Source organism: Actinia tenebrosa, unplaced genomic scaffold, assembly GCF_029948245.1.
Source record: "Actinia tenebrosa isolate PJP-AT-01 unplaced genomic scaffold, QUT_ActTen_1.0 PGA_scaffold11__36_contigs__length_13525064, whole genome shotgun sequence".
Lineage (NCBI taxonomy): Eukaryota > Metazoa > Cnidaria > Anthozoa > Actiniaria > Actiniidae > Actinia > Actinia tenebrosa.
Genome location: NW_028292571.1, coordinates 11911936 through 11932974, shown reverse-complemented (window position 1 = coordinate 11932974; position 21039 = coordinate 11911936). Strand labels below are relative to the sequence as shown.

The window sequence follows — 21039 nt, the reverse complement described above, 5'->3', positions numbered from 1 at the left end:
TGTACAAAGACATGTCATGTACAAATATATTTACGTGTGTACCTTTATGTGTACCCGGATGTTGCAACGCGTCGACATTCCCGCCAAAATAAAAAGATAACCTAACCAGCCAATCGGGATTCTTGTGAACACGCCGTATGTATGTATGTATAAAAAATCAACTCGATGGTTAACCGTTTTTTCTTAAGTATGGTGCTCCGCTATTATTATCAGGAGAACAAGCAAATTAACGCAAAAAGAATGAATTAAAGCAGCCAATCGGCTGTTTCAACTCAATAAAAAATGGACATTAGGTTTCAGGCTTCGGAATGTGCAGAAAAACGCGGCCAAACTATTTTAAATCGAGGCTGTAGTTTCTGTCATCGAGGGTTTGAGAGTCGGAAGTTCGTAGATCCTTAAAATTAAAAAATGATTTTCCCCCTCAAGATCTTTAAATACGACAAAGTCATTTAGCAGGATTGGTAGGATGCTTGTAAAATTGAGTGCTCCCAAGTTTGGAAGTAGATTTTTCCCCAAATAAAACTTGACTTCGTTGAGTTCTTAATCTGGACAACGTACGAGCAAAATGGCGGTTATGGTCCACATGGTTCAGAAGGTTGAGATGTTCAGCGTAATTGCTTCAGGAATGGAAGTTTTCCAAGTCTCAGGTGAGTCCAAAACGCAAAGATATGCTGTCAATGTAATTAAATATGAGAAATATTATTTATGTCCATTTTTTTATCGAGACATTTTCGATTTTTTTAAATAAGCGTATTGAATTCGAAGCTAATAATAAGCTTAAGCTTAATTTTAATATGGTCAGTGAAACTGAACTTATTTAGCTAACGATCAATCCTGAATCACCTTTTAATAGCTTCGAATACAGTAAACGATTGAGGTCTTGATTTTTAACGCAGTTTAGTGCTGTTCATACAGCTGTAAATTGTAGATAATATTATGCCAAGCTTGTGATCTACAGATGATGTATTACATCATGTATGTAAAATAAGATAAACAAAGTAGTTCATTGCACATTTCCCAAATTATGTTTTCGGACACAAAAACGATTATTTGGGATTTTTTGGATTGGTGGCAATATGATTTTCTAATTAAATTTTCATGACTCTATTTATAAAAAAAGTCATCTACAGTAGTGTCTACTAGTGTCTATGTGCGTGCCACTTAATTGATAAGCTTACTCACATTTCCAAAGTGAAGCATTGCCAAGTTTCATTCTTCTTTTTTCTTTCTTCTTTTGATTTCTGGAATTAGATCTCCATTAACAGGGTTGCATCTTCTGTTATGCTCTTCTATCATACATTTCAGCTTTTCTTCTTTGTTCCTAATGCATGAATATGTTCTGGAAAGTTCTTTAAATTCGTGATGAATGGATTCTGCACCTTGTTCCCCAAGTAGTCTAAGACCTGTGTTGAATCTTCTTACCCATTCAAGGGCATGATCTTCGAAAAAATGCATTTTGGATAGGACTGATGCATGCGGAAAAAATGCTCTATACAGCTTCATGAACAATTACACATTTTGTTCTGTAAAAACATAAATTAAATTTAAGAATGAATTTTTTACATCTTATTTTTATTCCAACATATAAGTTCAAGTTTAAGATATAATTGCCTAACTCAGCTATTTCATTTTCTTCAAGCTTTCGTGAGCTATTTAGAGTTCTGTGTACTTTGCCAAAGGTTTGAAGAACTTGTCCGAACTTGTCAGAAATTAGATCAGCTTCTGTCACATCTTTTTTCAGCAATTGACTGCATACCAGGATAGGTATTTATTTCAGTTGATCTATACTAGTAACCTGAAATTAAGAGTTTGAGTTAGTGTATTTTCTTAATACTGTCATTCTGAATTTAGTTTCAATTTTACTGGTTCAGATTTTAGCTGGTTTTTTTTCTAAACTAACAATGAACTACACAATTTGATAGGGCCACTAGATTTACACAGAGTAATTTTCATCCAGGCCATTTCTAGATCAAATCATAATTTTTTATGAGTTGATTTTTATTACTTTTTATTACTGTTAATTACCTTCAGACATTTATTTGTGTGATTTCCATTGAAACTACCTCCATGGTAGGCTTGTCTTTCAGCCCCTATTTTCTTGAGTACTCTTGCTAGTTCTTGCGCACAGGGACCATCCTCATTGGGTATTACTGGAACAGAGACCAAGGCCATACGTAGTGTCTGAAATGTGTTTCACAATATACTTTATGCAAATTGACCTCTAATTAAAAGAATATCAGTAGTATACTATGGATTGAAATAATAAGAGTTTTGTTTTACATTGAAGTTTTCAAAGTATGAGAGAATACCATTTTGGCCTCATATTACAGATAATTTTATCTACTCACTAAGTCATTAGCTTGACTGCGTAGGCTATCTGCCCTGTCTAACAGAAATTCCACCTCTTCTTCATTGTTGAATCGCATTGCATTATAGGATGCCATTGATTCCAACTCTTGTGCTTCTTCCAAAAGGTTGGACTCTTGGTTTTTTAAATTTTGATGGACTTTGATTCCTTCAATATAGTTTTGGAATTCATGATTTCCAATCTGTGTTGTTTTGGATGAGTGGATGAGTGTTTTACCATGAAATTAATTTTGTACCCTGCGAGCAGAGTCTCCTTTTAACTCCTCTACGGGCGGAGAAGGAAAGGAGACTCTGCAGAAATCGTGTACAATTTTTTTTGAGCATGCGCAGCGGTTGCTAAGAAACTAACTCGTTCACAAGCTCACTCGTTTTATAAATGGTTTCCGGTTCCTGTCCGAACACGATTACTGCTTAAAACATGTTTTTAGAGTCATGACCTCAGTGAAAGATGATCTCATGTTCTTCTTTCACTGCTTCAATTTCATCAAGCTTAGCAGTTTGAAGAACTATTTTTTCACAAGCGGAAATTTGGTCGCTCATCAGTGCCTGGAGCGGAGTAATTGCCACCAAAAGAGGATTTTTAGGGTATCGACTAGTGTTTGGATCGATTTCTTGAAGATGTTTGATCATCGGAGTTACAAGCTGGAAAATAAGTGACTTTGCATGACCTGTCGGCAGCGAAACAAACGGGTCTTTGGCATCCATAAAACTTTCTAGCGATTTCCTTTGATGAGTAATTGGTTGAAATTGATTTTTGTTTTGATAAAACGTGATATAGATCGCTTTCGAAATTACGAAACGGGCTCAATTTTGGTCATCGGCCATATTATTTAATACAGACTCGCTCATCAAAACCAGTTTAAACCAGTATGAAACCTGAAATTATGCATCTCATTATCCAGATTCTTGGATAACGGCACTACAAAAGAAATACACGATTTCTGCAGAGTCTCCTTTCCTTCTCTCGCCCGTATAGGAGTTAAAAGGAGACTCTGCTCGCAGGGTATTAATTTTGATGAATGATTGTTGAATCTCACCTCTCCATCTCTAATTTCATTTGCAATGTGGATGTCTAAAGTATGAAGTTCTTGCACAAGTAGGTCATAGAGTCTATTAAAAATTCCAATGCTGATATGAAGTCCAGGCAAGGAAACCTTAAAAAGACATTCATCAAATCCCATTGATTAAAATTAATTGTTTTTCGAGTGCTCATATGGATTGGTTGTTCTTTATCTCTGCTGGTGCAGTATTTAAACCTTAGCATTAGTTTTTCTCCTCATCTATTTAGGTTAAATACCTATTTTCATTACAAACAACAGTGTTCAAAACTTCATATAATTTTATATTTGAATTTTTGCTATTAGTTGCTATGGAAACTGTTTTAAAATTAGTCTGCCTACCTGTTCGATTGGGATATCAAATAGAGGTGGTCGGATTGCATTGTTAAACATTTTAGCCTTCTTGATATTTGACCCTGCCTCTATGAACCTTTTGTTGTCCTCTTTCAGAGTTTCTATAGTTCTGCTTGGTTTCTTTCCTCTCTCATCAAGTGACTCTTGCATTTCAGTTTGAGTTATCAAACACCACAAACAACAGTATTTGCTTACAATATTATAATGCATGTGTTTTACATTGTTAACAATAATCAAATGCTAATTATTTATACTTTTATATATAGATTGCCTATTCATGTAACTACTGGAAATTCTTCATTGGTTTCCTTTTTTGGCACTTGCATTATGGTAAGTAATGTACAACTGGTAATAATTGATTTTCCCTAATTTTATACTCACCACTGGCACCAGATATTCCAAAGACTGTGCATAGGAAAGCGTAATCTCCATAAAAAAAACAATTTAAAGGACAAGTCTCTGTAAAGCCAAAAAATTGATTTTCATTGTAAAATTATAAATTGGTCAAAGATACGCACAACATTTTCTTAATTTATTTACTAGCAGAAAAGAAAACTTATTAACGGGGGAGGGGGGAGGGTTGGTACATGGACTGGGTCATGATAGGGGATCAGAGCCCCAATAACCCTCACCCTATCTAAGACGCAGTGATATCTTAGAACTCCATACCCTATTCAAGACAGATTGAGACTCAAGCAGAAATTCTATACCTTTAGGTAAAAATTTATTACCCTATCTAAGACACACTAAAGTGAAAAATTATGATCCTTGCCAGGACAATAGTCCCTATTCAAGACAATTTAAAATTAAACATATAAATGTATATATAAAGTTAAATGTATATCAAAGACAAGAAGCTCAATTACCATATCCATATAGCAAATACATAGGGCTTATTTACCTCCATGTCTCTTGCTGTAAACTGGTCACATCATCCTGGTACTGTTTCAAAGAAATTTTCAAGATTGTGAATAGAGTCTGGAGCTTCAAACATTGAAAAAACCACTGTATTTTTGATGGAATTTGGGCTAGCAACATTAGCCAGTTCAAAGGCCATCTTAACACTTCCTCCTCCTTTGTCACCTCCTACTTTTACCCAGATTTCATCACTTGGCACTAGCCCATCATGCCAGGTCAGGCTGTTGTGTCTAGGTTGCAAAAAATGTTTTGAAGAGGTACATTAACTATATTTACAAAATGTGTTTTACCTTGTGGCTGGTACGTTGACTTTTTGGTGTTAAAATTAGTTGCCATAGTCAATGTGTTTATTTTCCTTTTGACTACCTATCAATAATATTATAGTACAACTACTTACTTGCTGTGCTCTTCAAGATAACCAAGAACAAGGCCATGTAAATTTTGAATCATAGCACACTCAGTCATCCGTATCTCCGTCCCCCCACCTGATTTGGTAAAAAGAAATGGCATTCCCTCACAGTAAACATCCTTAATTTTTTGTTTTTTCGATAACACTCTTTGCTCCTTCTCACTAGCCATTTGTACACCCCAGCTGTCTAATCACCTAAAAGAGTTTCAAGAATAGTCAGGATTAATTGAAAAGTTTTAGCCAACATGTTATACCTAAGAAAAATTAGTTTCATACATGTAGGATATTCAAACCTTCTAATGTGCCGCATTTTATTCCAGGGAATCCCAAGCTCAGTTTTAATGGCCAACCCCTGTCCTGGTGGCACTGACAGCTTCACTCCAGACAACTTGATTAACTCTTCTCTATAAGATCTTTTCATTATTTGAATATCACAGATATGTTGAGCCTTCATGTCCTCGTCAGACCCACCACTGATGTTTTTTCGAACATTGTAAAGCACCAGTGCTCTCCGTTGTAAAGTTTTTTTTGCTGGCAGTAGAACTGCCAACACGGGCTTGCTTGGCAACTGAGAGTTGAAGGGGCTGTTAACAGGATTGAGTTATATATTATTTGTGGTATGTTGATGGTGGATATATTTTCATATGAGCATTAATTTGGATTTTGTCATCCAAGTTAGACATCATTGCACAATATTGAATATTGAATCATAACTATCATGAATATTGAACATGTATATAGGATGTAAATAGTTATTTTTCTAGGGTGTGATATTAGTGAAACAAAACCAAAGGCGTATTGTCTAATTGCTAGTGGATATTACTGGAGTAGGACATTGAGAACTGAAGCAAATACCTCTTAAGTGCCTTTCTTTGGTTCATGCATGAGTGAATCCTTAGTTATTAAGTAGCAGATAACTAATATTTTTAAGCGCTACGTAGCTAGTTATTCTTTTACGCATATATGGCCTGCCCTCTATTGAACTGGGCTTTCTAATTTGGCCTCGATTATTTTTAAAAATCATATTCTGATGCCATATTTTTTCAGTAATTATTAATAAAATAAGTAGCAAAGAACTTTGTAATGGGAACAACATTATGCCCAAATGAGGAAGATGTAAGCTGGGGGTACTCCCATGTAAAAAGGGCGGGATGATCATTGAAAAAATAAATTTAAACCCTAAAAGATACTTTACAGTTAGGGCGTGGTCCTGGTTTAATTTTAGCCCTAAAAATACCACTTTGAAACAGGAGATAAATCATATACAACAAAAATCATGAGCCCTAAAATAGGGAATGACTTATGATCTCAATTTCAATCCTCTCAGCCCTTTGTTATGTGGGAGTAATTACCCCCGGAGATTTAAGGTACTTACAGTGCCCCCTGTTTTTAAAATTATCTGTGATGAAGTAGAGTTGTTCATTTTTCTTTTCATCAAGTGAGTTGCCAGAATTTCCTCGGAAGATGATAGAGGAACACTACAAGGGGTTTTCAATACTTCTGATACCGTGGTACTACATGGTTGAGCCAGGTACTTTTTTACAGCTTTCCTCGTGTTTTTCAAGACAGTCAAGACGTACAGGGGTTTTACAAGAAGAACAAGACACCAGAAGGGAGCACAAAAGGTTTAAAACTAAACGGGGAACTTTAGAAAGGGTCTCAACACTGACAGGGTTTTTACAAAGGGGGCAACTTGAGGAGTTTCCAGTGTTATATATCCATTCGGCTGTACATTCATAGCAGAAGTGATGTTCACAAGGGCATTCTAAAGGCCTGTCAAGAACTTCTTTACAGACGGAACAGACAAGTTCTTCTGGTGGTAAGACAAATCGCTCAAGAGCTGGCATTTTACTAGTAGTGGCAACGGGAATTATTTCCTTCGGTATAGCGTTTGTTATTTCTTCTAAAGAGTCGAAAGAGGTTTTAGTAATTTGTTTTTTCTTGGCCGGGCGTCCCCTTGATTTCATATTTTTTCTTTTTCTTCCTCCATTCTGAAATGTCTTAAATACTTTGCAGATATCACATGAGTTATCTTGATGAGGAAACCACTTAAATATAAATACATCTTTGGAGACTTTCAAGTTGTGATGTACTTCCCGTTTGAAACACTTAATGTAACATTTATTGCACATTTTAGTCGGATAAATGTCTGAAATATCATTTTCGACGTCCACACCGAACGTAACTAAAACTTTCTCTGCGAACTTATGGCATTCTCTGAAATATTGTTTTACTTTGCTTCCGCAGGTTTTCGTGATGGTACTTCTGCGAACCTGTGAATCCACATATTTACGATACCAAATATAAGATGAAAAAAAATGGACATTAAATAATTTGAAAAGAAACACAAAGTAAAAGAAGTATAGGTAAGAATTGTTGCTTACCTGGTCCTGTAAAAACTTCCATTAAGCTCCCATTAGACTTCAAAAATCACTTAATTTATTGTCTTTAAAAGGACGACTACGATCGTACTTCGTAGTTACAAAGATTTGAAAATGATATTTTTTCGTGAAAACAAAATTTCAAAATACAAAATCGAGAAAGAAGGCTTGCAGGTACCTCTGAAATATATTTGCTTTCAAAAATAGTTTGTGTTTAGTGAAAAAATAAAGGTTTTTTTCTCATGGCGAACAATTTTAAATTCGGCGCCATTTTGGTTGCTAGCGAAAGACGTGCATAGCAACATGGATTGGTCGAGTAGTGGCCTGAAACCTAATGTCCACAACGAAACAGCCGTGCGCGCGAATGAGAATCAAAACAAAGGGTTGAAAAGAAAGGAGAGGAAAAGCTATAAAGAATTGAATCTGCGTTCCTTAAGCCTTGTGCGAACACAAAATGAAAATAAATTATTATTATTGTTATTATTCCTTTATTGCACAGCAAAATAAGAATATTACAACTCTATTGCTGGTATACATTAACCTTCAGCTCGAGATTCTACCCAGCTCCTGAGAGCTGAAGTACTCTTCTTAAGATGTGTGCCGTGCCTAAAAGTACAGATTTCTGTAGGTCTAACAAGCTTATACTATCAAGTTCTAGTCTCTAAACATGATCCTTAATAAAAACAGCGAAATGTGATTCAGAACAAAGGGTTGAAAATAAAGGAAAGAAAAAATATAAAGAATTGAAACTGCGTTCTTTAAGCATGTGCAACCGCGAAAGTAATTTTATCAGACTTACATATTACATTTTTTTTTTTATTTTTTATTTTTTTTTAGCAAATAGACATCAGTTTCTTATGTGTCTGTCCTCTTATTGACGATAAATTGCGTCATCACTTTGACAATGCGATAAAATTATAAAGACATCTTATTTTTTAGCAATCAAAACGACCAACGGAAAGAGCGCGCGCATGTTGAGGTCAGCTTTATCTGTCTGTCCTTTTAATGTTGATAAAAAATAACCAATCAGCGCGCGAGAAATGTGTAAGTTATTGTAAAATAAAACATTTATTGACTGCAGACGGGTCATATTACCTTAGGGTAGGCCTGTGCAGAATATTAACCACTAGTCTTATCCGACTGACTTTAATTCTACGAACATTTCAAGACTTCTTGAACATCTTCGATTCTGGAATACAATGGGCGTCTCTTTGGCACTGAAGAGTTCTCTACTGGCCACTAGGGCCTGGACACGAGTTAGATACCGCTGACCGGCTCAGTAGGAGCGGCCATCTTGTTTACGTTAAGATTACGTTTTAGGACAGAACTATAATACAAGACTATTCAGCACCAGTATATCTTTATTTATGTAAGTTTTCCATTTATTATATGTGTAATCGTTTACTTCACATTTATCTATACATGATTTACTTTAAGTGCTATTATTTAGCTTAGATTTTATATATTTGTATCTTAGGACTCTATCATCGTTGTAGAATAAAATACTATCAGACATCGAGAAGCATCTCTTTCTTCATGATAGAGTCATGGTTGTAGTTGAATGTTCTGTTCCTAGCTGCACCTTTAAGACACAGGATGTCACAGACGCCGTCGCCGTTGCACTACTAAATAACCATGGGCTAGCACACAGAGACACTGCCACAACGCTCCAGGCCCCAGCGTCAAGAGGACCGAAACTAGATCGGCCGAAAGTAGACATCGGCATTTCAATAGAGGAATGGAACGTATTCGTCCGCCGTTGGGAAGTATTTCGCTCTGGCTCTGGCATAGACGATGCTTCAGCCCCATCTCAGCTCTTTCAGTGTGCTGGACCTGCATTGGGAGATAGCATCCTAAAGGCCAACCACAAGGCAACATCGGAATCCCTCGGAAATCTTCTCTCTGCTATGCGCTCACTGGCCGTCATCCCGGTTGCCACGTGCGTTATACGCACCGAGTTGCTGCAATTACATCAGGAACGCGACGAGGCATTCCGTGCCTTCACAGCTCGGGCGCGAGGAAAGGCCGAAACCTGTGCCTACAGCACACGGTGCGAGTGCGGCAAAACCGTTAACTATACAGACCACATCCTCCGAGACGTCTTACTCAACGGCATTTACGACCCCGACATACGTCGCGAGGTACTCGGGACCAAAGACATCCTGCAGAAAGCGGTGAACGACGTTATTGCCTTGGTGGAAAACAAAGAAATGGCCCGAAATGCACTCCCACCATCAACCCTCTCTGGCATGTCATCATTCCAGCAACAACGAAGAACACAACCCTCTGCGGCCCCATCACATCCAGATCAAGCCAAAGAGGCAACTTGCCCCGACTGTAAGAGTCCCTTCAAAACCTTTACAGAAGGAGCGCGAGGATGGAACACCAAGCCCCATCAAGTGTGCATAAACTGCTACAGGGCCCGAAGACGAAAGCAACGCCAAAAACCCGCCAACATCCAGGCACTAGAATCTGAGCCTATCGCCCAAATCACAACAGTCAGCGTACACAGCACCCACAACAGTCATCGGCGCCGAAGAAGACAGCACTCTCAACGCTATAAACGGGACCTGACCATAACACATAGTACAATCCATAGGCCCCCATCAACGAGACTAGAGCATCACATATTCTCCAAGGGCGAATGGAGAAGAGCTCGTTTCAGAGAACACCCCAGAGTGTCCGTCACCATCACCGTTGACGGACCAAACAACCGATCTCACAACCACTGCTTTAACAAGGAGGCAAAAATATCTGCAATCGCAGATACTGGCGCACAATCAGACCTCTGGTCCCTAGAGGAGTTCACTGCCTGTGGATTTTCCCGTGATGACTTGCGACCAGTCAGTCTTGGCCTCTCAGCCGCCAACCGCTCCCCTATCGCCATTGAGGGTGCGTTCTTTGCCACACTAACAGCAGCCTCACGAGACGGTGCCAAAACAACCTGCCGCTCGATGGTGTATGTAAGCAGCTCCGTGCGAGACATGTACCTGTCCTACGAGTCACTGCTCAACCTCGACCTACTGGGCGAGCACTTCCCTACCAGAGAGAACACAAAGACACCCCTCAACGGCACACACGTCCACGACAGCGTCCATAAACAACAACAACCCTCATCCATCAACGCCAGTAGGTTTATCAACGATGGCTGTACTACGCCACCCAATGCCAACGACACAACGTGTTCATGCCCTCTGCGCACAGCCCCACCACAACGCCCCAACGAGCTACCATTTCCGTGCACCCCGGAAAACAATGAAAGAATGAAAGCCTGGCTCCTCGAACAATACGCATCTTCAACCTTCAACACTTGCCCTCATCGAGCATTGCCCTGCATGGCAGGACCTCCAGTTGAGATACATGTGGATCCAGAGGCCACACCAAAGGCATGTCACAAACCAGCCAGCATACCTGTCCATTGGCAGCAGAAAGTCTACGAGGACCTCCTCCGCGACGAGGCACTCGGTGTTGTCGAGCGAGTGCCGTATGGGGAACCGGTGACCTGGTGCCACCGCATGGTGGTCACTCGGAAGCACGACGGTTCACCCCGCAGGACTGTGGACCTATCACCCCTTAACAAGTTCTGCCAACGCGAAACCTTCGCCACTGAGTCACCCTTCCACCTGGCGCGACGCATCCCCAAGAACACGTGGAAGACGGTCACGGATGCCTGGAACGGTTATCACAGCGTCCCACTGCGAGAATCAGATCGCCATCTCACCACGTTTATCACACCATTTGGACGCTGGCGATACACCAGGGCGCCGCAAGGCTTCCTGTCCTCAGGAGACGGATACAATCGCCGTTTCAGTGCCATCCTCTCGGAGTTTGAACGAAAGGAACGTTGCGTAGATGACACCATACACCACGACACCGATCTGGAACAACATTGGTGGAGAACGATTGACTTCCTGACCAGAGTCGGCCAGTCCGGCATCGTCCTCAACCCAGATAAGTTTCAATTTGCAGGGAAAAGTGTCAGCTTTGCGGGATTCCAGATATCGGACGCAACAATCGAACCGCTCCCCAAGTACCTGGATGCCATCCGCGACTTCCCCTCCCCAGAATCAACGACAGACATCAGGAGCTGGTTTGGCCTCGTCAACCAGGTGGCGAACTACGCACAGTTGCGAGACACAATGGCCGTATTCAAACCTTTTCTCAGCCCTCGATGTAAGTTCACATGGTCCCAAGACCTGGAGGCAGCATTCCAACAGTCCAAAGAAGTCATCGTAGAAGCCATCCGGGAAGGTGTTGAAAACTTTGACATGCAACGGCGCACCTGCCTACGGCCTGATTGGTCCAACCGCGGGATCGGTTACTTCCTGCTTCAGCAACATTGCAACTGCCCCTCCGGTATACCAGACTGCTGCCCAGGGGGATGGAAAATCACGCTAGCAGGTTCAAGATTCCTTTCATCAGCAGAGCAGCGTTACGCAGCCGTCGAAGGTGAGGCACTTGCTGTCGCTTGGGGCCTCGAACAAACACGATATTTTACGCAAGGATGTGACAACCTTGTGATAGTAACCGACCATAAGCCACTAGTAAAAATCTTCGGTGACCGCACACTAGACGAAATATCGAACTCCCGCCTGTTCCGACTAAAGCAGCGCGCCCTACCGTGGCGCTTCGAGATTGTCCACAGACCCGGGAAAACCAACCACGCCGCTGACGCCACTTCAAGACACCCCTCACCATCGAGCTCCGAGAACCACTACTCACTCGGTAAACCAAGCGAACCTGACCTAGCAGAATCAGCGCTGATGTCTACAATCCGCGAAGACGCTCAAGGCCTCAGTGCAATATCGTGGTCCCTCCTAGCACAGGAAACAGCTAAAGATGAATCCCTCTGCCACGCTCTCCGTCTCCTCGAGCAAAACGGCAATATAGACAGCAAAGACCCTACCTTAACCAATCTCTCCCCAATCAGCGAATCCATCTATATCCAAGAAGGTGTCCTGCTGTACAACGACCGCGTCATTGTTCCCTCCTCCCTACGCCAAGAAAACCCGTTGACCCAGGCACCTCCATACATACGCCCTACACGTGACAGAAGGACACCACGGCGCTATGAACCCGAGACAGGCACCTGGGTTAGAAACTGAGTCCAGTAATTCTGACTGCCCAGTCAGGGATTCCAGGACTGGGGGGGATGAAGAGTTCTCTACTGGCCACTAGGGCCTGGACACGAGTTAGATACCGCTGACCGGCTCAGTAGGAGCGGCCATCTTGTTTACGTTAAGATTACGTTTTAGGACAGAACTATAATACAAGACTATTCAGCACCAGTATATCTTTATTTATGTAAGTTTTCCATTTATTATATGTGTAATCGTTTACTTCACATTTATCTATACATGATTTACTTTAAGTGCTATTATTTAGCTTAGATTTTATATATTTGTATCTTAGGACTCTATCATCGTTGTAGAATAAAATACTATCAGACATCGAGAAGCATCTCTTTCTTCAGGCACGTTCAAGAATGTTGTCTTTGACTAGGATTTTGTGTTTTGTCTGCGTTGCATTGCAGTGTAACGCGGTTTCATTTGACATAAATAATATCGTGACAACAACAGCTGGACCGATCCGCGGAAAATTCGAATCCCTTTCAACTGGAAAACAAGCCTGGAAATTCCTTGGTATACCTTTCGCTAAAGCAAAACGATTTGAAAATCCAACGGACCCAGATAAATGGACTGCAGCCAGAGATGCTACCAAGTTTGGCAAGCGCTGTCCGCAGCCATATTATAAACCTGGACCTCCACTTTCAGGCCTTTCAAAAGCGAGTGAAGAATGTCTTTTTATTAACATCTTTGTGCCTGGACAGAAAACAAAAAATTCAAGTGAAGGTTTAGCAGTGATGGTGTGGATTCATGGAGGTGCTTATGTGTTCGGCACTGGCTCTAGTTCTCTATATGATGGAGGTGTTTTAGCCACCGAGGAAGGCGTGCTTGTTGTGACCTTTAACTATCGCCTAGGGGCACTTGGATTTCTTAGTACCGGAAGTGAGAGCGACTTGAAAGGAAATTATGCCATGTTGGACCAGGTGCACGCTTTAAAATGGGTCAAGAAAAATATTAGAAGGTAAAAAAAGCCACACACAACCCTCTCTCCTTTTCATCCCCGGCCGATGGTGTTTTGAAAAGAGGACGTTAAAAAATCAATGCAATAAAATATTTTTTTATTTGTATAGGAAATCGCACAATCTCGAGTACAATTTGGAAATTAATAGACACGAGTAATGTTTTGAAAGTTCTTGTAATTGCACGAGCCTTTAGGCGAGTACAATTAAAGAACTTTCAAAACATTACGAGTGTCTATTAATTCCAAATTGTACGAGAAGATCGTGCGATTTTTTGTTTATAGTTCACTCAACAAAATTTCAGTAAAAGATGCGAAGCGACGCCATTCATCTTTGTCTATTTGGCGGCCGATTTTCAGTCCATCGCGCAACTGAAATGCATAAAAAAGATTTGTTCTTACGGCTTTGAAATTTTATTTATATGTTTTTTAAGTACAAAATGATAAAAAATAATTGTTTTGACATTGTTTTGGCCGTGTTGCCATAGCAACTTAATTCGGTACTCCTACGGAGTACAATTAACGCTATAATTGTACTCCTCTCGACCAATCAGAGTCGAGTAATTTTGTTGAGTGTACTATAAGGCACTTTATACTATAAAAAGTACATTGCGTGATGATCCAAATAAATTTGGTATTTGGGGAGGGAACAAAATAGTCGGAGACGCATCAGTAGGACTTTACAAATAAACATTGAAATAAACAGAACAGAATAGAATGGTGGCCATTGTTTTTGCCACAACAGCCACAGGAGAGCTGAGAGGAGGTAGCAATCTTCCCTCAACGCGACAAATAATGACCGGTCCCTAACAAAGAAATAAGCTAAGTTATCGAAGAAATATGAATTTCTTTATTTTCAAAAGAAAAGAAAAAAATACAAAAGAATAAAAAGAAAAAAGGAAAAAAAACAACAACAACAAAAAAACAACAAAAAAAACAAACAAAAAATAAAACAAAACAACAACAACAACAACAAAATGCAAAAACAACAACAACAACAGCAACAACAAAAAGCTTAAAGAAACATAATTCACGTCTTTAATATTTAGCAGGCAAAAAAATCCCTTTACTTTTAATTCGTTGTTTTCCAGCCTATCTGTGATTGCCCTAACCCCTATTACGAATAGCAAGCGGGTTCTGATTAGAGAAGGTTATTACACTCCTAAATGTGTATTACAGCCGGATTACGAGTGAAAGCGGCCGTATTTTTTTCGAGCCCCGTAGTATAGCTTCAGGAGTAGCATTATACGGCTGTAATACACAAATATAACAGTGTCAGTGATAAAGTGTTTATTATACAAGCGGAAAAACTGAAAAGATCCAATGAAAAACAACCATTTGTATTGCAAACATGCAAGCTTGAAAGCCACGGACTCAAACCACTGACGTAATCCGCACAAACGAAAAGGAAAAAAAAAATTCCTCACGCTGACATCGGCAAAAAAAAAAGAAGTTCAAAACCGGTTCACAGACCGTGTATTATCGCTCGGTTATTGTACCCGGAAAATGGCCGTAATAACAACTAATATTTTACTTCTCGCAGTTTTGGTGGTGATCCTAATAAAGTTACACTGTTTGGCGTATCGGCTGGTGGCATGAGCGTGTCCCTCCTGATGTTGTCCCCCTTGACAAAGGGACTTTATAGGAACGTTATTTTGCAGAGTGGCGCAGCACCGGCTATTGCTACAGCGCTATTAGTTAATGAATCCAAGGAACATGCCAAGTGAGTGAACTAAGTACAGTTTGTTTGCTTGTTTGATTGATTGATGGACTTGTTGGCTTGTTGGCTTGTTGGCTTGTTGGCTTGTTGGCTTGTTGGCTTGTTGGCTTGTTGGCTTGTTGGCTTGTTGGCTTGTTGGCCTTGATTATTGATTATTCATTATTCATTATTGATTATTGATTATTGATTATTGATTATTGATTATTGATTATTGATTATTGATTATTGATTATTGATTATTGTTCTTTCCTTTCTTTCCCAGGATGTTTGCCGATGCCCTTAGATGTCCAACCCTATCAGACCTCAAAAATTGTGCCATGAAGAAAAACATTTCTGAAATCATCACAGCACAGTTGAAAGTGAATCCAACCCTGATGCTCGCCCCATTTGCGCCTGTTGTCGATGGACATTTTTTAGAAGGTAATTAAAAACTTGTTTGTTTTCGTCCAGCGATCATTCCGATCATGATCAGCTATTATGATCCGCACTTTCCGATCAAATTTTCGTTCGATTTTTTTTTTGCATATTACTGACTAGCATCGAGAACGATGTTTTCGAAACGGTTTATCATGCACCCGCCGCCATCCTTTCACGTTGTTTTCTCTAGAAAAATCAACTGGTGTTTCTTTAGTTAGTGTCGATGGTCCTTATTACTTTACGCGTTTTTTTTTTTTGTTTTTTTTTTTTTGGTGACACAATACTACAAAAAGACATTGAATTATTATTTTTTTGCTAGATACCCCGCTAATGGTTCTCACGAAAGGTAGCTATCAAGACGAAGGCAGTGTGATGATTGGCGTCACACGAGATGAAGGCTCGTTAGCACTTATCTATTTACCTGGTAAGTATCACATTGACTTATCTTTATCATACATATATGTACATAGTATATAGAGGGGAATGGTCATGAAACCTACTGTTATATGTCTTTGTTCACTTTTTTCAAGCGTGACCCTGCACAATCCTTTGTTTTACCATTGTTGGCAATGGTTGAGTGAACAGACAAAAATCTTTCTTTTGGCTGCTAGTTCAAAATGCTTAAAGATTTATAAGAGATATTTGAATATTTCTTACAACAATCCCATAGACAAAGTTTATGTTTACTTATTTTGCAATTTCGGATGAGCATAACTCAAGCATTGTGCACGGTCAAGACCGGTTCAACATCGAAAGTGAACAAAGACCTGATAACAATACGTTTCCTAACCATTCCCCTCCCATTAACTATGACATGTACAAGTACCTGAGAATAATATTCTTTGTTTGAGTTGAGCGACTGTCAAACAAAGAAATGATACTATAGAGCGTTTTCACGTGACGTCACAGGAGCCATTATGGGGTACCAAAACAATACATTTTCTATCCTCCGAGAACTGAAGTCTGTTTTTATGCAAATACTGTGCAGAAAGTTTCTGTTGTTTGTGGCTGCCTTCTCACGTGAGTGAAAACGCTCCATAGACCGCTTGCACTTAGTTAAGAATATTACAACACATTATAACCTTAGGAGCTCCTCTACTTCCATGCTGTCACCGCTACCTAAAACCGAGTATCTGAAGAAAAGTTTCTCCTATAGTGGAGCAAAATTGTGGAATTCGCTTCCTGAAGCACTTCATAAATGTGATACTCTATCGACTTTTACTAACAGAATTAATGCTCACACTTTTTCATGATATTTAATATATATTGATTAGTTGAAATTTTTTTTTAATGATTTGTAATTAACTAAAGTAGTTAATTGCCTTCCTGCCTCCCTGCCTCCCTCCCTAGAGGAATTGTTCTGGGGGAGATATAATAGATGTTTTTTTGCATAAGAAAAGACGGCCTATTGTTTTGTCCCCCAGAACAATTCTTCTAGGAAACCAAAGCAGGTGGTCTATAGAAAATAACACTTGGTCTGAAATGGGAAAACATTACACCTTAGGTGAATAGCAGTTTGGTGCATAAATATGGTTTATCTTAGCTCGTTTGAGAACCCTGTAGTCAATTTCCGGCGCGTGCTAAGGCACTTGATACGCTAGAAGAAAACCACACTCGCTAACTATTCATTCGGTAATCAATTTTGGTGTGGCGGTATTGACTCGGATCTGACCTTTAAGGTCCGTAATGAAGAGTTTGTTACGTCTCGCCGTTGATTCGATAGTTTTTCTCACTTTTCTCCGTCTTTTTTCTTCTCTCCCTCGCAGAGGCCAACACGCTAAATTCCAGTGATATTCTAATCTTTGAGTTTACCATGACAAAACTTAGATCAGCCCAGGTTGTTTCAGGTTTTGAAAAACTGATGGTTTTGATGACTAATGTTTCAGGATTACAAGAAGGCATTCCTGATAGTGACAAAGGTCTAAACTACTCGGTTTTTGTGGAGAAAGTCAATTCAACTACGTGGGTGCGAGGTCAAAACGAGGAGATCTTAAACAGCATCTTTCAAGAGTATACTAACTGGGCCGACACCAATGACGTTAACGCCACAAGACAGGGTTTTATGGACGCGAACGCCGATGCTATATTTAAGGCGCCCGCCATTTTGTCTGCACAGCTCTATGACAAAATGGGCATGCGCACTTATTTCTATCAGGTAAGAAGATATATAATAGCCTGTTTAGCTGTAGTCGAAAAGCGACGAAAAAGTGACATACACTTTTCTCAAGCACTCTCATTAAAAGACATACCTAAAAATTCTAGAAAATTGTTCAGAAGTAGAAACATTTTTCCTCATTGCATACGAATAGATAATTCGACGAAAGATGCATTTATTCACATACATTGTTCCTATATACGAACAACTTATTTGGAAGAATTTTGACAAACAAACTTTTTTCCACTTATCGAAACAAAACTTACAGCAGAATGAAGCTAAATCATATTTTCATATCCTGAATGGGCACTTTTGAAAAACTGCTGACTACTCTCCCCATTTATATGACAAAATACCGTACCGTGCATGTGTACGTGCTGTAAGGTTAACCATGATTTGTAAAGAAAACATGGATTGACGCACATTATCTTATAGATGGACTACAGCGCGGAACTAGACTTCGAAAACAAAACCGTCCCTGAGTGGAGAAGGGTTCCTCACGCTGCTGATATTCCCTATGTGTTTGGACATCCCTTGTTGAAGTATCCCAAAGACCTCAACAATACTGACGTAAAGTTTGGCAAGTTGGTTATGAAGTACTGGGCTACCTTTGCCAAGACTGGGTAAGAAATAGAGTGGGTCAAATCGACCTCTTTGCCTTGGCATATGTTTTACATTTGAGAGAATGTGTCATTCCCTAGAGCATGATATCTTTGTTTAGTGGTTGCGCATGATAAGATACACGAATATGAATACGACTCAAACCAAACAAAGAATTTTATTCTTAAGGGTGCTGACACACGGTGCAAGATTGCACGCAACAGGACTGTTGCAGCGTGTGTACCCCTGAAACTTGTTGCATGCAACAAATCTAAAATTGAATCACGCTCTACTCTTGCAACATTGCGCGCAACAAATTTCATCATGTGAACATGGACGGCATTGCCCGCAACAGTTTGAAATTTCCAGCCAATCAGCTTGCACTAAATTCATTAATGCTGACCAAATTTCTTAACATAGCAGGCTGACACAAGCGATATGTTGTGTGATTTTGTCGCAAAGTGTGTCACCCCGATTCAAATTTGTTGCTTGCAATGTTGCGTGCAATGTTGCACCGTTTTTCAGCACCTTAAGAGAATGATAATATGTAGTCGTCTGAAGTGGGAAAAGATTTCACCCAAACCCACACCATCCGCATAACCCATACCTCTTTTTACCTTATTTTTTTTCCTCATTCTCCTACCCCCTTCTTACCGTCTTCTCCATTTCTCCTTCTTCTCCTCATGATCAATCATCAGTCAGCCCTCATTCTCATTTTTAAACAGAAACCCCAACCCATCTTCAGGTCAGAATGCAGTGCAATGGCCTCTTTACACGACAGCGAATAAGCAGTATCTGTCTCTGAAGCCTACACCGGAAGTCAAGTCAAACCTACTGGCCGCAAGAATGAATTTCTGGAACAGCTATTTAGGTACCTTGAAATCTGAGAAAAAGAAGCCTTGTCCAGAGGACTTGACCCAAGAACCGCCGAACGAGAAAGGTACCCAACAAAATCTCTAAAAAATCATGTTTTGCATCGAATAAGAGAATTGTTGCACGATTCATAATTTTTTAAAGGGACTCTGAGGTGCCAGACACATCATTCCTCGTTCGACACTTCTTCTAGCTCACTTTCCTCGCTCACACTTTCATCGGGTGTATTACATTCTTCTCCTCAAGCAATTTCCGGCTCAAATTGATAAAGAACAGCCATACTTCAATAGCGAAATTTGGCTGATTCAACTCCAGCTATCCAACATGTTCAACTATCTGACGTCATCACACCACATTCATCCCAAGCCATCAAATCCGTAATATTCCACAGGGAGCCCAGCTTAAGTCATTTCGCAACTTTGACGGACGATATCACCCCAAAAAACGCATTTCATGGAATTTTCATTTCGATTTTCAAAATCAACAAGGTTTGATGTACATTTTAAGCTATGATGTGTCTGGCACCTCAGAGTCCCTTTAAGAGTCCTTAAATAATGTATTAAAATTAGAGTAAAAAAAGAGCAAAAAAGAGAGAAAAGGCGGGAGCTAGGCAGGGAGGGAGGGAGAGAGGAAAGTAAAGAGGATAAGGAAGAAGGGAACGAACGAACTAACAAACGAGCAAATGAAGGAAGGAAGGAAGGAAGGAAGGAAGGAATGAAGGAAGGCCGAAGGAAGGAATAGACGGAGAAATGCATGCATGAATGACCATGTTTTTTCCTTTCTCTCTTTTCGCTCTTTTTAAATTTTCTTTTCCTTCTTTCCTTCTTCTCTTTCCACAGAAAAGGCCCTTCTTGGTCTGGCGATTGCTGTAGGAGTGCTGGGACTGTTGGTGATAATACTGATCATCGTCATCATCTGCTTAAAAAGAAAACTAAAATGTTTGACTTTGTATAGTACTAACCTCCAATAGTTGTGTTTGATCAAGGGCACTAGGACACCGAATGTGGCTGGATTTCTATAGGGTTTTTTTTCCTTTCGATTATTTGAATTAAATCAACGTTATACTTGTTTACTTATCTTGCGTCCGTATTCCTTCGTTCGCTGTTGTAATGCAGACGTTTTCATTCCAAAGGTCAAACGGTTTGAATAGCCTATGAGCGTTACTTCTTTAACGGCCGTTCCGTACTTGACTCTGTTTGTACTATACCAACAACAACGCGACCGCGCGATGCTCCTTACGTCGGTAATTTTCAACCGTCCAGAGTTAATATGGTTAATTAACCAACAACAACGCGACCGCGCGATGCTCCTTACGTCAGTAATATTCAACCGTCCAGAGTTAATATGGTTAATTAATTAACCAATAGAAATTGATAAATGCATGCCTTAAAGTAATCTTTACATGATTACGCGATCTAAATAACCTCTCTAAAGTCTAAAGTCTCTATGGTTTTGACAGTGGGTCGAGTTGGAGCGCAAAAAAATGCCAAAGCTCTTTTCAAAAAAAAGATGTTGCATTGTTGCATGGCTTGCTTGTATCAGTATGAAATAGTCTCCTTGGGCTTCATGTGACGAGGACAAAAAGACAAAGGGGGAAGGGGGAGGGGAGGGAGAAAGAACAAGAGTATAAAAACGACAGCACATATTCTACATCTTTCACATTTATCTAAGAATTTATCTGCAAAAAAGGCGTGTTTTTCATT

General features: G+C 39.9%; 4 protein-coding genes and 1 long non-coding RNA gene across 5 annotated transcripts; 3 read left to right on the top strand and 2 right to left on the bottom strand.

Annotated features, from left to right (window-relative positions):
• The first annotated feature begins 342 nt into the window (after positions 1–342).
• LOC148912592 (uncharacterized) lies at positions 343–7520 on the top strand. The gene is made up of 4 exons (XR_016119295.1): positions 343–647; positions 4046–4109; positions 5427–6925; positions 7354–7520. It is a non-coding gene; the product is annotated as an uncharacterized LOC148912592 (long non-coding RNA).
• LOC148912594 (uncharacterized) lies at positions 1598–3964 on the bottom strand. The gene is made up of 5 exons (XM_089027511.1): positions 3768–3964; positions 3405–3521; positions 2349–2549; positions 2026–2181; positions 1598–1795 (listed from the first exon to the last, which is right to left on the bottom strand). Exons 1-5 carry the CDS (start codon positions 3927–3929, stop codon positions 1769–1771), a joined length of 663 nt encoding a protein of 220 aa, XP_088883637.1. The 5' UTR covers positions 3930–3964; the 3' UTR covers positions 1598–1768.
• LOC148912593 (uncharacterized) lies at positions 4107–5297 on the bottom strand. Its single transcript, XM_089027512.1, has 3 exons — positions 5095–5297; positions 4681–4927; positions 4107–4238 (listed from the first exon to the last, which is right to left on the bottom strand). Exons 1-2 carry the CDS (start codon positions 5274–5276, stop codon positions 4711–4713), a joined length of 399 nt encoding a protein of 132 aa, XP_088883638.1. The 5' UTR covers positions 5277–5297; the 3' UTR covers positions 4107–4238; positions 4681–4710.
• Positions 7521–8503: 983 nt separating the features above from the next.
• On the top strand, positions 8504–12944 carry LOC148912591 (uncharacterized). Its single transcript, XM_089027443.1, has 2 exons — positions 8504–8856; positions 8965–12944. Exon 2 carries the CDS (start codon positions 9035–9037, stop codon positions 12590–12592), a length of 3558 nt encoding a protein of 1185 aa, XP_088883569.1. The 5' UTR covers positions 8504–8856; positions 8965–9034; the 3' UTR covers positions 12593–12944.
• Positions 12679–20412, top strand: LOC116305866 (acetylcholinesterase). Its single transcript, XM_089027444.1, has 9 exons — positions 12679–12791; positions 12900–13574; positions 15115–15294; positions 15554–15711; positions 16028–16132; positions 17595–17863; positions 18299–18486; positions 19189–19403; positions 20176–20412. Exons 2-9 carry the CDS (start codon positions 12973–12975, stop codon positions 20304–20306), a joined length of 1848 nt encoding a protein of 615 aa, XP_088883570.1. The 5' UTR covers positions 12679–12791; positions 12900–12972; the 3' UTR covers positions 20307–20412.
• Positions 20413–21039: the final 627 nt, after the last annotated feature.

What these genes read in the sequence shown, in the direction of transcription:
- LOC148912594 (XM_089027511.1), bottom strand. Translation starts at nt 3,929, where the DNA reads ATGCAAGAGTCACTTGATGAGAGAGGAAAGAAACCAAGCAGAACTATA. An exon ending in TTGATATCCCAATCGAACAG is followed by an intron (nt 3,522 to 3,767) that starts GTAGGCAGACTA and finishes TGTCTTTTTAAG; the next exon opens with GTTTCCTTGCCTGGACTTCA. An exon ending in ATGAAATTAGAGATGGAGAG is followed by an intron (nt 2,550 to 3,404) that starts GTGAGATTCAAC and finishes AAAACAACACAG; the next exon opens with ATTGGAAATCATGAATTCCA.
- LOC148912593 (XM_089027512.1), bottom strand. Translation starts at nt 5,276, where the DNA reads ATGGCTAGTGAGAAGGAGCAAAGAGTGTTATCGAAAAAACAAAAAATT. An exon ending in TATCTTGAAGAGCACAGCAA is followed by an intron (nt 4,928 to 5,094) that starts GTAAGTAGTTGT and finishes TTTGCAACCTAG; the next exon opens with ACACAACAGCCTGACCTGGC.
- LOC148912591 (XM_089027443.1), top strand. Translation starts at nt 9,035, where the DNA reads ATGGTTGTAGTTGAATGTTCTGTTCCTAGCTGCACCTTTAAGACACAG.
- LOC116305866 (XM_089027444.1), top strand. Translation starts at nt 12,973, where the DNA reads ATGTTGTCTTTGACTAGGATTTTGTGTTTTGTCTGCGTTGCATTGCAG. An exon ending in CGATGGACATTTTTTAGAAG is followed by an intron (nt 15,712 to 16,027) that starts GTAATTAAAAAC and finishes TTTTTTTGCTAG; the next exon opens with ATACCCCGCTAATGGTTCTC. An exon ending in GCTACCTTTGCCAAGACTGG is followed by an intron (nt 18,487 to 19,188) that starts GTAAGAAATAGA and finishes ATTTTTAAACAG; the next exon opens with AAACCCCAACCCATCTTCAG.